Below are 15,171 nucleotides of genomic sequence, written 5' to 3' on the forward strand. Positions count from 1 at the left end.
ACTGACGGTAAAGTGGAGGAGAAATTGTTGAAGATAAACACAAGAAAGGCACCCGGGGTGGATGCGATCTATCCAGTTATATTAAAGAAGGCAGCAGAGGAAGTAAGCAAACCCTTAGCCAAAATTATGAGAGCTTCCTTGGACTCAGGGGAGGTACCCACAGACTGGAGATGTGCAAATGTGACCCCAATTCACAAAGGAGGATCAAAGGCTGACATAAGTAATTACAGACCTGTGAGGTTAACTTCTGTTCCAGGAAAATTAGTGGAGGCACTAGTTAAAGAAGCACTGCAGGATCATTTAGACAAGACTTCAGTTATAGCTCGGACAGAGCATGGTTTTGTTAAGGGGAAGTCTTGCCTGACCAATTTGATTGGATACTATGATGCAGTCACAAAGGAACTGGATGCAGGGAATAACTTTGATATTAGATACTTGGATCTTAGAAAGGCTTTTGATACTGTTGCACATGGAAGGCTGCTGCACAAATTGGAGCAGTGTGATATTGGAGGCAAATTGCTGCTGTGGATAAAGGGGTGGCTGAGGGGGAGAAGACAGAGAGTGGTAATCAATGGACACTGCTTGTCATGGACTAATGTTATTAGTGGAGTCCCTCAGGGCTCAGTGTTGGGTCCATTATTGTTTTCTGTATTTATAAATGATATTGATGATGGTATATCAAGCTTTATGTCTTAGTTTGCAGACGATACAAAGGTAGGCAGGGTTGTCAAGGACACTACTGACACTATGCTGCTGCAACAGGATCTGGAAAGGTTGAGCAGATGGGCTGAGAGGTGGCAAATGAAGTTTAACATTGACAAATGTAAAGTACTACACATGGGAAACAACAACCTCAGAGCAACGTAACAACTCTGTGGTACTACACTGACAATGGTAGAGAATGAAAGGGACTTGGGGGTGGTTGTGCAGGCAGATATGATGTTCTCTGAGCAGTGCAGACGGGCGGCAAGAGTAACTCATGGAGTATTGTCAATGATATACAGGAATTTTTTCCAGCAGGGATAAGGAGGTGATTATTCCCTTGTATAAGGCAATGGTCAGGCCACACCTAGAGTACTGTATACAGGTCTGGAGGCCTCATTTCAAGAAGGATGTAGAGCTGCTGGAACGAGTACAGAGAAGGGCAACAAGGTTAGTGAATGGAACAAAGGGGTGCTGTTACGAAGAAAGGCTTAAGTTTTGCAAATTACAGTGTCTGGAGACTAGGCACTAGCGAGATGATCTGATAGAGGTGTATAAAGCCTTGAATGGTTTGAGCATGCTCAATGCTGATGGGATTCTTCCTCTAGCTCAGAATAATCACCTGAGAGGGCATAAATTCAAATTGAGGAAAGACAGATGTAGAATAGACGTGCGGAAATTTGCCTTTAGCCAGCGGGTGGTTGGTTGGTGGAACAGACTTCCATCCCTTGTCGTGGAGGTTGATAGCCTAAATAAGTTTAAGGCTCAGCTGGACAGGTATTTTGAACGAACAGAGGGGTGAAGTGGAAGTGGGTTTTTTTTTTTTTTTTTTGGCTGATGCTGCATAAGCTTGCTTTCTTGCATCAAATGCCTCTACTAATGCTAATGCTAATGCTAATTATTGCTGTCTAGATGATCCTGCAATGCCAGTCTTGTCTAGATGATCCTGCAATGCATCTTTAACCAGTGACTCCATTATTTTACCCAGAACAGAAGTTAAACTAGCTGGTTTGTAATTACTTGTGTCACCCTTCGATCCCCCTTTGTGAATTGGGGATACATTTGCACATCTCCAGTCCGTGGGTCCTTCCCTGAGTCCAATGATGCTCTCATAATTATGGCTAAGGGTTTGCTTAGTTGCTTTGCCGCCTCCTCTAATATAACTGGATAGATCCCATCCACCCCAGATGCCTTTCTTATGTTTAACTTCAACAATTTCTCCTCCACTTTGCTTTCAGTTATTACAAAATCATTAAGCACCCTGCTACAATTTGATAACCTTCTGCCATTTTCTGCCATTGGTGAATGTATGGTTGACACTTACTACCATCTATAAAAGTAGATTTTAAACAGTTTCAATTAATGCATCCAGTGAAGAAAAACAATATATATATACATTGGTGGCCTTTACGTAAATGTTTAAGTAGCTTTATCAAACCTTAATAACTCCTCATGTGTGAATGTAGATGCAAAATACTCATTCAGTTTGTATGCTATCTGAGCAGGATCATCAACAGTCGAACCATCGATATCAAGTGGACCAATCAGATTCCTCCCCTTGATTTTAGAGTTTATATAAGTAAAGAAACCCTTGCTGTTTTTCTTAGCATCTTTTGCCAAAGATTTCTCGTAATCTGCCTCCGCCTGCCTAACCTCCTTTGTGACCTGATTACAGACTAGCTTATATCTGCCATAGGCTGCTGAGTCGCTTTATAATTTATATGCATCCCATGCATTTTTCTTCTCTGTCTCGAGTCTCATTAGTTCATTTGATAACCATTTAGGCCTAAACCTTGAACAATATTTTTAATCGGTATGAAACTTTTAGTAGCATCCACAATTAATTCCTTGAATGCTTCCCACTTAGAATTTACTTTTGGTAACATTGTTAGTTGATCCCACTGTACAGAATTTAAAAACTGTCTGAGACCACTGTACTCACCTTTACGGAAGCAAAAACCCTTTCCTTTACCCCTGATGGTAATTATATCTTTAAGTAAATCCCACATCAGTTTACTGTGATCACTGCCACCTAGTGGTTCCTTTATCTGCAAATTCTTAATACACGAATGACCACTGCTGATAACCAGATCAAGAGTATTACCCTCTCTTGTTACCTCTCGAACATGCTGCTGCAGAAAACAATCATCCAATAAATCCACAAATGTCTGACTAGTGTGTGAGTGCCCAACCCACAAGTTCCAGGCAATATCTGGGAAGTTAAAATGTCCCATCATAAGTTCTGATTTACTAGCCCACTCTGTTTCTCTGTACAATTGTTCATTGTACTCATTCGAGTCATTAGGCCTATAACACACTCTTACTCTTATTTTTGCTTTCACAGTGTTTATGTCACACCAAACTGACTCAACACTGCACTGTTCATCTATATCAACTGGATGAACTTCTTTTGATTTTATGTTTTTCTTAATTAACATAGGAAATTCCTATCCTTTCTGTACACATTGCACTCCCCAAATTCCAGTTCTGCCTTCCTTATATCTGCTTTTGATGTCTTGACCAACACTTCAAATTTATTTACTATACTTCTAGCATTGGTATACATATAAGTATGCCAATGCTAGTGGCAGGAAACACAACATAATTTGATATTTGCTAACAAATAAGCATAAATACAACATGCAGTACATAGAAAAAAATTCAAAAATAGCTGTAGTATTTCACAGTGAATATGATGTTATCATATATGTTTATTTGTATCATCTATAATGATTCTCTAAGTTGTGCTGATCATGCAAATCATGCATTCAGAAATGTGTTTCCCAATAATTAAAAAGCAAAAAAAAAAAAAAAAATAGTTTTGAAAGAACAAAAACAGCAGGCATTGTTAGTAAAATTACACAGTTATGGAAATAAGTAGTGAAGCCCCTGAAAAATGTGCCATTTTCAATTTCTACAGATGACAGAAGTGATTCCAAGCTGCAGTCCATTATGATGACTTTTCCATTTATTAAAAAATTCATCAAATTGAAAGCAGCTTGCTCTCACTGCTATCTTTGGAAGGTAACACTACAGGATAGTGTTGTGCTTGTCATCTGATTACTTTGTGTGCCAAAAAGGGAGCTTTGTGCTTTCCACTGAAATTTGGTGAATGTATGGTTGACACTTACTACCATCTATAAAAGTAGATTTTAAACAGTTTCAATTAATGCATCCAGTGAAGAAAAACAATATATATATACATTGGTGGCCTTTACGTAAATGTTTAAGTAGCTTTATCAAACAGTGGCAACTTTTTATAAGTCCATTTAAAGAAAGCATTGAGAAAAATTATATTGAGCACTTTTCAAAGTTACTAAGTTATAAAATACAGTAAGTAATTACTAGTAAATGCACTGACTCATGTTCAAATCTAGTTCATGGTCCAAAAGAAGTTTTGCAAGAATGTAAATTAATTAACATCTCAAGAAAAAAAAAAGAACTTCAAATTCTTGAATGTCTGGTGGAAGCAATCCAAAGCATGCATAGCAGGCTGATAACTGTAAGCATATCATTGGCACTCATGTGGAAAGGCTATTCATGTTCTTCTCATCTGGCTTAAATAAAGCACTTGTTTCTTAATAGTATGCCAACATTCTAAATTCTTAACATAACTCTTCAATCCATCACACCTCACGTCCATGTACTGATACAGTTAGCATTAGTAGAGGCATGTGATGCAAAAAAGCAAGCTTATATAGCATCAGCCAAAAAAAAAACCTCCCATTTCAGCCATCTATTAACTTCAAATGTTTATCTAGTTCTGCCTTGAACTTATTTAAGTTGTTGACCTCCAAATTTAACCCAAGCACGGTACTAAGTACTATAGGTTCTAATACCTCTCGTGTTTGGGGTTCACATAAAAAAATAAAAATAAAAAAAATAAAACAGGTGGAAGTTTGTTCCAACTATCAACCATCCGCTGGCTAAAGACACATTTTGGCACATCTATTCTACAATTGTCTTTCCTCAATTTGAATTTATGTCTCCTCTGTTGAGTAATCTGAGCAAGAGGAAGAATCCCATCAGCATTGAGCTTACTCAAACCATTCAAGGCCTTATACACCTCAATTAGATCACCTCGCAGGTGCCTAGTCTCCAGAAGCTGCAATTTGCAGAACTTAAGCTTTTCTTGGTAACACCAAGAAATTTACTGCTCACCAATTTTGTTGCCCTTCTCTGTACTTGTTCCAGCAGCTCTACATCTTTCCAAAAATGAGGACTCCAGATCTGTATACAGTACTCAAGGTGTGGCCTGACCATCTCCTTATGCAAGGGGACAATCACCCTTATCCCTGCTAGCTACTCTTGCAACTTGTCTGCACTGCTCAGAAAACTTCATATCTGACTGCACTATTACCCCCAGGTCCTTTTCATTCTGCACTACCCTGAGTGTATTACTGCACAGTTGGTATGTTACTCTGGGGTTACTGCTACCCATATGCAGTATTTTACATTTGTCAGTATTAAACTTCAGTTGCCACCTCTTAGCCGATCTGCACAACTTTTCTAGATCCTGTTGCAGTAGCGTACTGTCATGTGTCATTAACAACCCTACAAACATTCATATCATCTGCAAACTTAGACATTAACCATGATATGCCTGCATCAATATCATTGATAAATATACAAAACAACGAGCCCAAAACCCAACCCTGGAGGATTCCACTAATAACATTAGTCCACGTAGAGCAGCGTCCATTAATTACCGCTCTCTCTTCTCCCACTCAACCAACCTTTTTTTCCATTGTAGCAACATGTCCTTAATACTATACTGCCCCAATTTGCACAGTAGTTTTCCATGTGCCAGAGTATTAAAAGCTTTCTTAAAATCCAAGTATATGATATCAAAATTATTTCTTGCGTCCAGTTCCTTTATGACCACATCATAGAATCCAATTGAATTTGTCAGACAAAAATTCCCCTTAACAAACCCATGCTGTGTCTGAACTATAACTACAGTCTTAGTCTAGATCATCCTGCATCACTTCCTTAACCAATGACTCCATTATTTTCCTTGGAACAGAAGGTCTGTAATTACACGTGTCACCCTTTGATCCCCCCTTTGTGAATTGGGTGCACATTTGCACATCTCCAGTTCATGGGGACCTCCCCTGAGTCCAATAAAGCTGTCATTTTTTTGACTAAGGGTTTGCTTGCTTCCTTTGCTGCTTCCTTAATATAACTGGATAGATCCCTTCCACCCCAGGTGCCTTTCTTATGTTAAATTTCAACAATTTCTCCTCCAGTTTACTCACAGTAATTACAGAATCATTTAGCTCCCTGCCAGAATTTCATAAGCTTCTGGCCTCCACTTCCCTACAGACCTCATTTCTGAATGTAGTTGCAAAATACTTATTCCGTTTATCAGCTACCTCAGTAGGTTCATCGACAATGGAACCGCCGATGTCAGGTGGACCAATCTGATTCATCCCCTTCCTTCCTTCTAGAGTTTACATACGTAAAGAAGTCTTTACTGTTTCTTTGCATTATGCCAAAGTTTTATAATAATCTGGCTTCGCTTGCCTAACGTCCTTTATCCTATTTGAATTAATTACAGACCAGCTGATATCCACCACAGGCTTCTGTATCTACTGATAATTTGTGTCCCATGCATTTTTCTTCTTTTCCACGAGTCTCATTAGATCAGCTGCCATCTATTTAGGCCTAAACCTTGAACAGTATTTCTTAGTTGGTATGAAAAGCCTAGTAGCTTCTAAGAATAATTCCTTGAATGCTTCCCATTTAGAATTTGCTGTTGGTAACATCATCAGTTGGTCTCACTGTATAAAATTTTAAAAATTTCTGAGACCACTGTAGTCAACTTTACGAAATCAAAAATCCTTCAATTTACCTCTGACGGTAGTTACATCTTTAAGTAAATCCCACATCAGTACACTGTGATCACTGCCACTTAGTGGTTCCTTTATCTGCAGATTCTTAATGCACAAATAACCCCTGCTGATTATCAGATCAAGAGTATTACTCCCTGTGGTTGCCCCTTGAACATGCTGCTGTAGAAAACAATCATCCAATAAATCCACAAAAGTCTTGCTAGTGTGTGAGTGAGCAACCGACAAGTTCTTCCAATCTATATCTGGGATCTTAAAATCCCCTCATTATAAGACAATCTGATTTACTGACCCATTCTATTTCTCTGTGCAGTTGTTCATTGTACACATCAGAGTCATTAAGCTTATAACACATTCCTTCTCTCAACAAATATTCTTGCACTCTTTCTATTTAAGTGTATCCCATTTCTGTAGAAACAATCTCTCCTGTTAACAGGCACCACACTGAGAAAAATTCTACTCTGAGCTTTGCACTGTCTCTCCTAATCCAAATTGATTGTCAAGGCTCTCATCATATACTCCCTCCTTTCGTATCTGGGCAGTCTTGCAGACACTTTCAAATTTAACCCTAACTCGTGATTTTTATTTCAACATTGACCTGTACTTGTTAAGAAGGGTGCAGATCTCCTCTCTTAATGTCATCAGTGCAAATGTGTTCAACAATATCACCCTTTGTGTCCTTAAAAGATGATATCTGCTCTACAATGTCATCAACGTTTGCCCCTGGCAGACATACCCTGCTCCTATTAGACCTATCCTTTTTGCACAATATATTTCCCATCTCCCTGACAGTAGAGTCACTGGCAATAACTAGCACCTGTGGGACCAGTGAATTCTGCCCTGAAGGTTGCCGTTGTGTTGTTGCAAGCTCTGGCATTGATGTGGGCAGCTGAGCACTTGATGGGTCCCCCAATTTAAGTCCTTCAAGGGAACCTACCCTGTTTTTCAACCTCTCATGGAAGCCCATAACAGTGCTGAGTTGGCACCTAACTTCTTCGCACTGCTTACATCAAGCACACACAAAGACATACCCCTTGGCATTATCATGTCCCATTCCAGAATGATCCACAAACATTTCACAATTAAGATGCAGATTACCACAGTAGACAGAATCAGAACAATGGACTGCCAATATCAGGAGAGTATAAAACAAGAGAGGAGGATTTTGTTCTTTTTTCATTAGGGAAGTACTTTAATGCTGCATATGATTTACAATTGTGCAAGTTCTCATTGAAAAATTATGTTTTTGTAAATACTGAGGTAGCACAAATTTTATCAATTGGCATGCTGTACATTATTTTAAAATTTGAAATTCTTAATATTACTGTTATAGCCCAAGGATCCTTTAGAACTGCTCCTGTTCAGAGTGATAGTGGAGGCCCATATGCAGATGCATATGGGCCTCCACTACATCTTCAATGATATTATATCTGCTCTGCACATTTGTAGTAAAAATATGTAATTAGTTAACACCCCCAAACAGTCTGTTGACCTTGAATCTTGAAGGGTAGTTAATTACAGTGTTAAGCCAAATGAAAATAAAACAGTAGAACTACAACTGAGACACTTAGTTTGAGACTGGAAAATAAAGCTCATTCACATTTCTACTCTGAACATAAATTCAGAACCCACCCCCCCACCCAAATGTGGACTTTCAGGGAGTTCTGAATTACTTTTGTCAGTCTTTGAACTTGTTAATGGAAGAAAAATAGCATATCCTCAATTGCTGTTCAGAAGTTATATGCATTGCACAGTTTTCAAAATATAAATAGTCATCAGATGGATCAATATAGAAAACTCAGTAGGTGCAGCAGACATTTTTTGGAATATAAAGTGTCTGTGCCTTCAGTTTATAGTATTTATATGGAGAACTATATGCTTTTAAACTAGCATTAGATGGTGTTGGCAGTCATAAACTTTATTTTGTCCTCATCAATTCAGGCTCCCTTAGTGCAGTAGTAGCTCTCACAGAATGATAAACCCTCTTCACATCCATTTATACTCCATCTTAAAAATCAACTTGGGAATTTAAAAAAAAAAAAAAAAAAAAATTTGCTGTCTGTTGGAATTTTAGGAAATTATCATGTGGATTGAGCTGCAAGAAACGCAGATCAAAATGTGTGTAATAACTTTCAGTTTGTGCCTTATGCAAGTTACAGAAATGTCTTTCATACCAAGTACACTTCCATTTGAGTGCAACTTTGAAGAGATCAAGTATAGAATATACTCCTTAGAATAAAAAAAAAAAAAAAAAAAAAGATCTGTATCTGTGGAGTTCCAGCATACAGACAAATAAGTATGAAGTTATACTGACAGGTCTGTGTATTGGGTATATCTTTCTAATGCACAAACACTGCTTTAAGGAGAAGATCCTCCACTTTTCTCTGTATATAAGAAACAACTTACAGTTAAGCACATTTGGGATGATCTTTCATCATTTTTCAGCCATCCAAGCTATCATCTTCCAATCATTGACTAACCTGAAGCTCCTCTGATGCTCTCTCATATATAGTAAGCTGAAAGAGCAAACCTAGGGGAACTTTTTATCCATCTTAAACATCTCTGAACAGTAGACTGGTTGGTGGGTTTTTTTAACCATCATTAATTAATAAAATGGATATAGAAATTATAACACTGGCAGAACACATCTTAACCTTAGCGTATGCCATGTCACAAAATTTTCATAAACATCAATCACTATTAATAGATTCATCCAGCAAATGATTTGGTTTGTGCATAATAGCTAAAATATGCTAAATATGCAAAGTGATTGTAAACTTTGAAATGGCTGCCTATTAGCATTTTTTATATTCCGGATATTGCAACCTCGCCTGTTTCTACTTCAGCTGCTCCAGGTTGTAGTTCTTATACTTGGTGTTCCTCCTCCAGTTCTGGTTTGGTTGTGCTTGCATTCTTTATTCTTTGTAGTTGGTCCCCACATCCTGCTTAATTTTTTCCAAGATTTCAGGAGCTGTCACATTTTTTGTGACGTTGGTTTGTCTCTGGTCTGCTGTTCACTGTTCGTTGACCCGAACAGTTGGAAATCATTCCAACCACTTAGTGTGTAGTCTTATCCTCTGTCATGTAGTTCTCTAGCTTTGTTACTTCATAGTATGCTCACATGATAAACATATTCATTTTGAAACTCCACTTCATGCATTAGCTTTTTCTTCCTTCCTCGGTGGTCAGAAGTGCATTTGGGCAGGAAACACTTCCAGTTGGTTGGATTGAATAGTCTTTGGTCTTGCCCATTCCTTGTGGTAGGCATATGGGTGACAGCACCATTTCCTCCACTGTCATCCGCGGGAGACTGTCTCTGACCTTTCACACTGACCCCCTCTGCCTGAGGCCTGAACATGAGTAACTGTCCTGCACCACACTCAATGCAGTATGTTCAGTAGTTCTATTTCTCATCTTCATCCAGTTATGGAGGTCAACCTGTTTACCTTTGGTGTTTGCATCCAGTAGTGGATGTTAGTTGTTTGGAGCAATGCTCCAAACAACTAACATCCTTTCTGCCTCAGCCATCACTTCAACCTTGAGATTGGTAGATCCAATGAAGTACAATTTTTTTTCCTTTTTCTCTATTAATTTTTTTTTTTCTTGCATTGGGATTCAAACTTGGGTTCATAATATTGTTGATTCAGCATTGTAATCACTGGGCTATTATTAAATATTATTAAATAAATGTTATTATTATATAATTAGTTTTTTTTTTTTCTTTTATAGATGATTTAATGGGCTCTTCTAGCATTGTATCCGATGATGAAAATCTTGAAATCAGTTTGCCAGATGATTCTCAAAAATCTCCTTTGTTACCACATTCTTTATTCAGTGTCCAAAATGTAAAACAAATAGAAAGGTATATTCAACAACACTCCATAACAAAAATACAGGAACCTCAGACATCTCTTTCATCTTCACCAGCTATATCAGAAGCTAGTCAGAGTAGCTGTCAAATAAGGACAACTGATGATGAGTCTGTTCATAGTAGTGATTTAAACAGAAAAGAAGTTGTACCACCTGTACCTCCTCCAAGGAAAAATGCTTCACATGCTATTCTTATGAACCAAAGTTGTCTACATGGTACTGAAGAAAAGAAATCTGCAGTTAAATCAGTTTCTGAGTCTTCTGGTGTATCCTCTGCATCTTCTACTAGTCCTACCAGTGAAAATACTCAATATGGGACAAATACAGTGGATCAGAGTAGTTTGTACACATCAACAGCTGTTATGACATTCAGTAGTGAAAAGATGCAAACCAATATTGGGCGAACTTCTGCAGAACTCAGGAGACAGTTTTTTGAAGTTCCATTAACAGAAATTAGTTGTAGTGTGCAACATAGTACCAATATTATTGACCCAAATGTTTGGATAACTAAAGCTGCCAGTGGCACTCAAACATTTTCTAAGAAATTATCAGGAAATGAATCAAGCCTAACTCAGAGTGATAATGTAAGTGATAGCAGGATAGAATTCTTAAAAGAGCCACAACCAACAGGTACTTTTTAGTTAATATTAAGTAACAAAAAAGTATTATAAAATTTTCTTAGTGATATAGGATAGTAAATTAATGTGTAATTTCTCAGTAAATTAGGACAGATTGTCTCTTTTTCACAGCACTGAGTGAAAAGTTAAGTGAAATGTTATAAAGCTCATATAGAAAGAAATTTGTGATATTGACTTACAAGGAAAGCTTGTCATCATAACAGAATCAATTCCAGCAAAAATTTTTTTTTTTTTTTTTTGGTAACACTTTTTGACCCCAAGCAGGTAGCTGCTTGGGGTCAAAAAGTGTACTTGTACACTAGAAAATGGTTAGATTTGATGACAGGTCCTGTACTTGTACACTAGAAAATGGTTAGATTTCATGACTGTCACGTGACCTTATATATATATATATAAATAATAGAAATAAAATGTAATACCTGAATTTTAAGTAGAAGCTGTTGAAAAGTAAAAATGACTGAAAGGTAAAAATTTCAGGACAAATTAATGCTATCAGATTAGATTGAACATTACATACACCTGCGAATATAAGTACCATGTTTCTATATTTTTAACTATATAGTCTAATATTAGTGCGCAACCATAGCCCAAAAAGGCACCAAAAGCCACTATAACTAGCGAGGTCATACTAAATCTAAAAATAACATAATAATAATAATAATACCAAATCAAAAATATCATATTGCCACTACTGCATAAAGCTTACATTGAAAGGCACATCAACTTGGGTCTAGTGCCTCTCAATATATACTATCAGTAACAATAAGAGCTGTCTGTTTCTGCGGAAACAGATGACTCTTAGGGCTAGTGCCTCGCAATATATGCTATCATTAACAGATGGCTCTTGTTGTTACTGATAGCATATATTGAGAGGGCGCTAGTCCCAAGTTGACTTGCCTTTCAATGTAAGCTTTATGCAGTAACATCAATATGATATTTTTGATTTGATATTATTAGTATGTTATTTTTAGATTTAGTATGACCTCACTAGTTATAGTTGCTTTTGGTGCCTTTTTGGACTATGGTTGTGCACTAATATTAGACTATATAGTTAAAAATATAGAAATATAGAAACATGGTACTTATATATATATATATATATATTACTGAAATTACATACCAAAAAATCAATACAAATACCCACAGTATGGCAAAACTGTAGAGCGAAAATTTAACATAAACCTAACAATTAATCATAATAGGGAGGGCAGAGAAGGGGTAACAAGACAGAATCTGTAGCCATAAGCCTCCAAATAATTTAGAATATAATTTAAATCCAATTCAAATAAATCCATTTTAAAATTTAAACTATAGAACCAATTGTATAATAATTTAGCAACACCCCCCTAGTAAGGTACCAGTTCCGATAAATGTGAAATATCACCAAAACAGACTAATCAAACTACTAAAACCAAAATAAAATAAAATAAAAATAGACTGACCATTATGCCCCATATCGACAGAGGATCACGAGGCTAATAATGGTCATGGAATCACTGCATTTCAATCGCTAGACAAATCATCACATAGGCGAACCGAGCGAAGGACCTATCCACCTCCTCCTTCCTCCAATCGAGCCACAAATGCAGAGGATTTGCATAGTGGTGGTCCTTATGCAGCAAAAAATAAACAATAGAACAGACTAGCACTCCAGAGCAAAGCCACACCACAGACATACTGAAAGCTTAACCAGCTATAACCAGCTTATATAGATACAGAAAATAGAAAATATATTTATAAATATTAATTTTTTGGTATGTAATTTCAGTAAAATATTGGGTATCATGTGGAGGATTTGTATTTTACTGCCTCTAACTACTTCATGTTTATTTATTTTCTTATTTATCTATTTTATTTTTAATGTCTTTACTTACATATATTACAGGAAGTACCAGTTTAAGATGTTATTAATAAAAAGAATAATAATTATTATGGATTATGGACCTGGGACACTGCTATATGCAGAAAGTACCCAACGACCATAATGGCTCTAACTGCTTCTACAGGAATGGGATACACTTAAATAGAAAGGGTGCAGGAATATTTGCTGATGCTATCGAGACAGTGTTAGGCGGGTTGGAAAACTGCTAGCTTGGGGGGATAAAAGGACTAATAGATTAACACTCGCCACTGGCAGAGGTGAAAGTGATTCTTGCACTGCTTCTGTTGGAATGAGCAGCAGCCTGGAAAACAAGATGCAGGGTATTTCAGAGACTGCTGGGAGTCATTGCAGTACAAGTAAACACATGGGTTGTGTTAGGGTAGCTAAGAATAGGAACAGGTGCATGTATACTTGTGTATACACCAATGCTAGGAGTTTGGTAAATTAATTTGATGAATTTGAGGTGGTGGTCAAAACATCAAAGGCAGATATTGTTGGGATATCAGAGACGTGGTATCACACAGATATAAGGAATGTAGAACTGGAATTTGGTGAGTACAATGTGTATGGAAAGGATAGATAGGAAGAGAGGAGGGGTGATGCTATTAGTTAAGAAACACATAAAATCGAATGACGTGCAGCATCGACATTGATGGGCAGTGCAGTGTCAAGTCAGTTTGGTGTGACATAAGCACTGAGATATCAAAATTGAGAGCAGGAGTGTGTTATAGGCCTAATAACTCTGATTAGTATAATAAAAAACTATACAGGGAAATGGAGTGGGCCAGTAAATTAGTCTTATAATGGGGGATTTTAATTTCCCGGATATTGACTGGAATTTGTGGATTGGTCCCTCACACACTAGCAAGGCTTTTGTGGATTTATTGGATGATTGTTTTCTACATCAGCATGTTCGGGAGGCAACTAGAGGGAGTAATACTCTTGATCTGATTATCAGTAGTGATTCTTCATGCATTAAGAATCTGCAGATAAAGGAACCACTAGGTGGCAGTGATCACAGTGTGCTGAAGTGGAATTTATTCAAATAGGTAACTACCATTAGGGGAAAAGGGAAGGATTTTGCTTTCATAAATGATATTAAGAGTAGGAGACCGGCAGAATTACTTAATAAGTCAATACTGAAAAAAAACCGTGAGTTAGGTTTGAATTTGAAAGTGTCAGCAATTCTGCCCAGACACAATAGGAAGGAGTATACGATGAGAGCCTTGTAAATCAATTCGACCTTCAAGAGGTTGTGCAAGGCTCAAGAGGTAGAATTTTTCTCAGCCTGGTCTGTGCTTGTTAACAGGAGAGACTGTTTCTACAGGGATGGAATACACTTAAATAGAAAGGGTGCAAAAATATTTGCTGATTCTATCGAGGCAGAGTTAGATGGGTCAGAAAACTGCTAGCTTTGGGGGATACACGGACTAATGGATTAACAGTAGCCGCTAGCAGAGGTAAAAGTGATTTTTGCACCACTTTTGTTGAAATGCAATTGAGCAGCAGCCTGGAAAGCAAGGCAATGGGGATTTCCAGGACTGCTGGGAGTCATAGTGGAACAAGTAAATACATGGGCTGTGTTAGGGCAACTAAGAGTAGAAACAGGTGCGTGTATACTTGCGTGTACACCAATGCTAGGAGTATAGTTAATACATTTGATGAGCTTGAAGTGCTAGTCAAGACATCAAAGGCAGATATTGTTGGGAATCAGAGGCATGGTGTCACACAGACATAAGCAGTGCAGAACTGGAATTTGGGGAGTACAGTGTGTACAAAAAGGATAGACAGGACAGAAAGGGAGGAGGGGTTATGCTGTTAGTTAAGAAACACATAAAATCTAAGGAAGTGCATCCAATTGATATTGGTGGACAATGCAATTTTGAGTGTGTTTGGTGTGACATAAGCACTGGGAAAGGAAAAATAAGAGTAGACATGTTATAGGACAAATGAATCTATTGAGTATAATCAGTGGGCCAGTAAATCAGAGTAAATTTCTTATAATGGGGGATTTTGATTTCCTACAGATTGACTGGAATTTGTGGGTTGGTCACACACACACACACACACACACACACACACACACACACACACACACACACACACACACACACACACACACACACACTAGCAAGGCTTTTGTGGATTTATTGGATGATTGTTTTCTACAGCAGCATGTTTGAGAGGCAACTAGAGGGAGTAATACTCTTTATCTGATTATCAGTAG

The 15,171-nt window shown here is 37.6% G+C and overlaps 1 protein-coding gene across 5 annotated transcripts in view; it reads left to right on the forward strand.

Annotated features, from left to right (window-relative positions):
- LOC150078471 (rho GTPase-activating protein 45-like) overlaps positions 1-15,171 on the forward strand; it is a 492,654-nt gene that overhangs the window by 447,606 nt on the left and 29,877 nt on the right. For 4 of the 5 annotated variants that reach the window (XM_090385482.1, XM_090385485.1, XM_090385483.1 and 1 more), the window contains one exon: positions 10,284-11,054. The exons of the other annotated variant lie outside the window; for it this stretch is intronic. In XM_090385482.1, coding sequence (XP_090241608.1) covers positions 10,284-11,054 — 771 coding nt within the window. The remainder of the gene's footprint in view (positions 1-10,283; positions 11,055-15,171) is intronic. 5 annotated transcript variants of the gene reach the window in all.

This window comes from Mastigoproctus giganteus, chromosome 11, assembly GCF_048544385.1.
Source record: "Mastigoproctus giganteus isolate SK-2022 chromosome 11, ASM4854438v1, whole genome shotgun sequence".
In the NCBI taxonomy this organism is placed as follows: Eukaryota; Metazoa; Arthropoda; class Arachnida; order Uropygi; family Thelyphonidae; genus Mastigoproctus; species Mastigoproctus giganteus.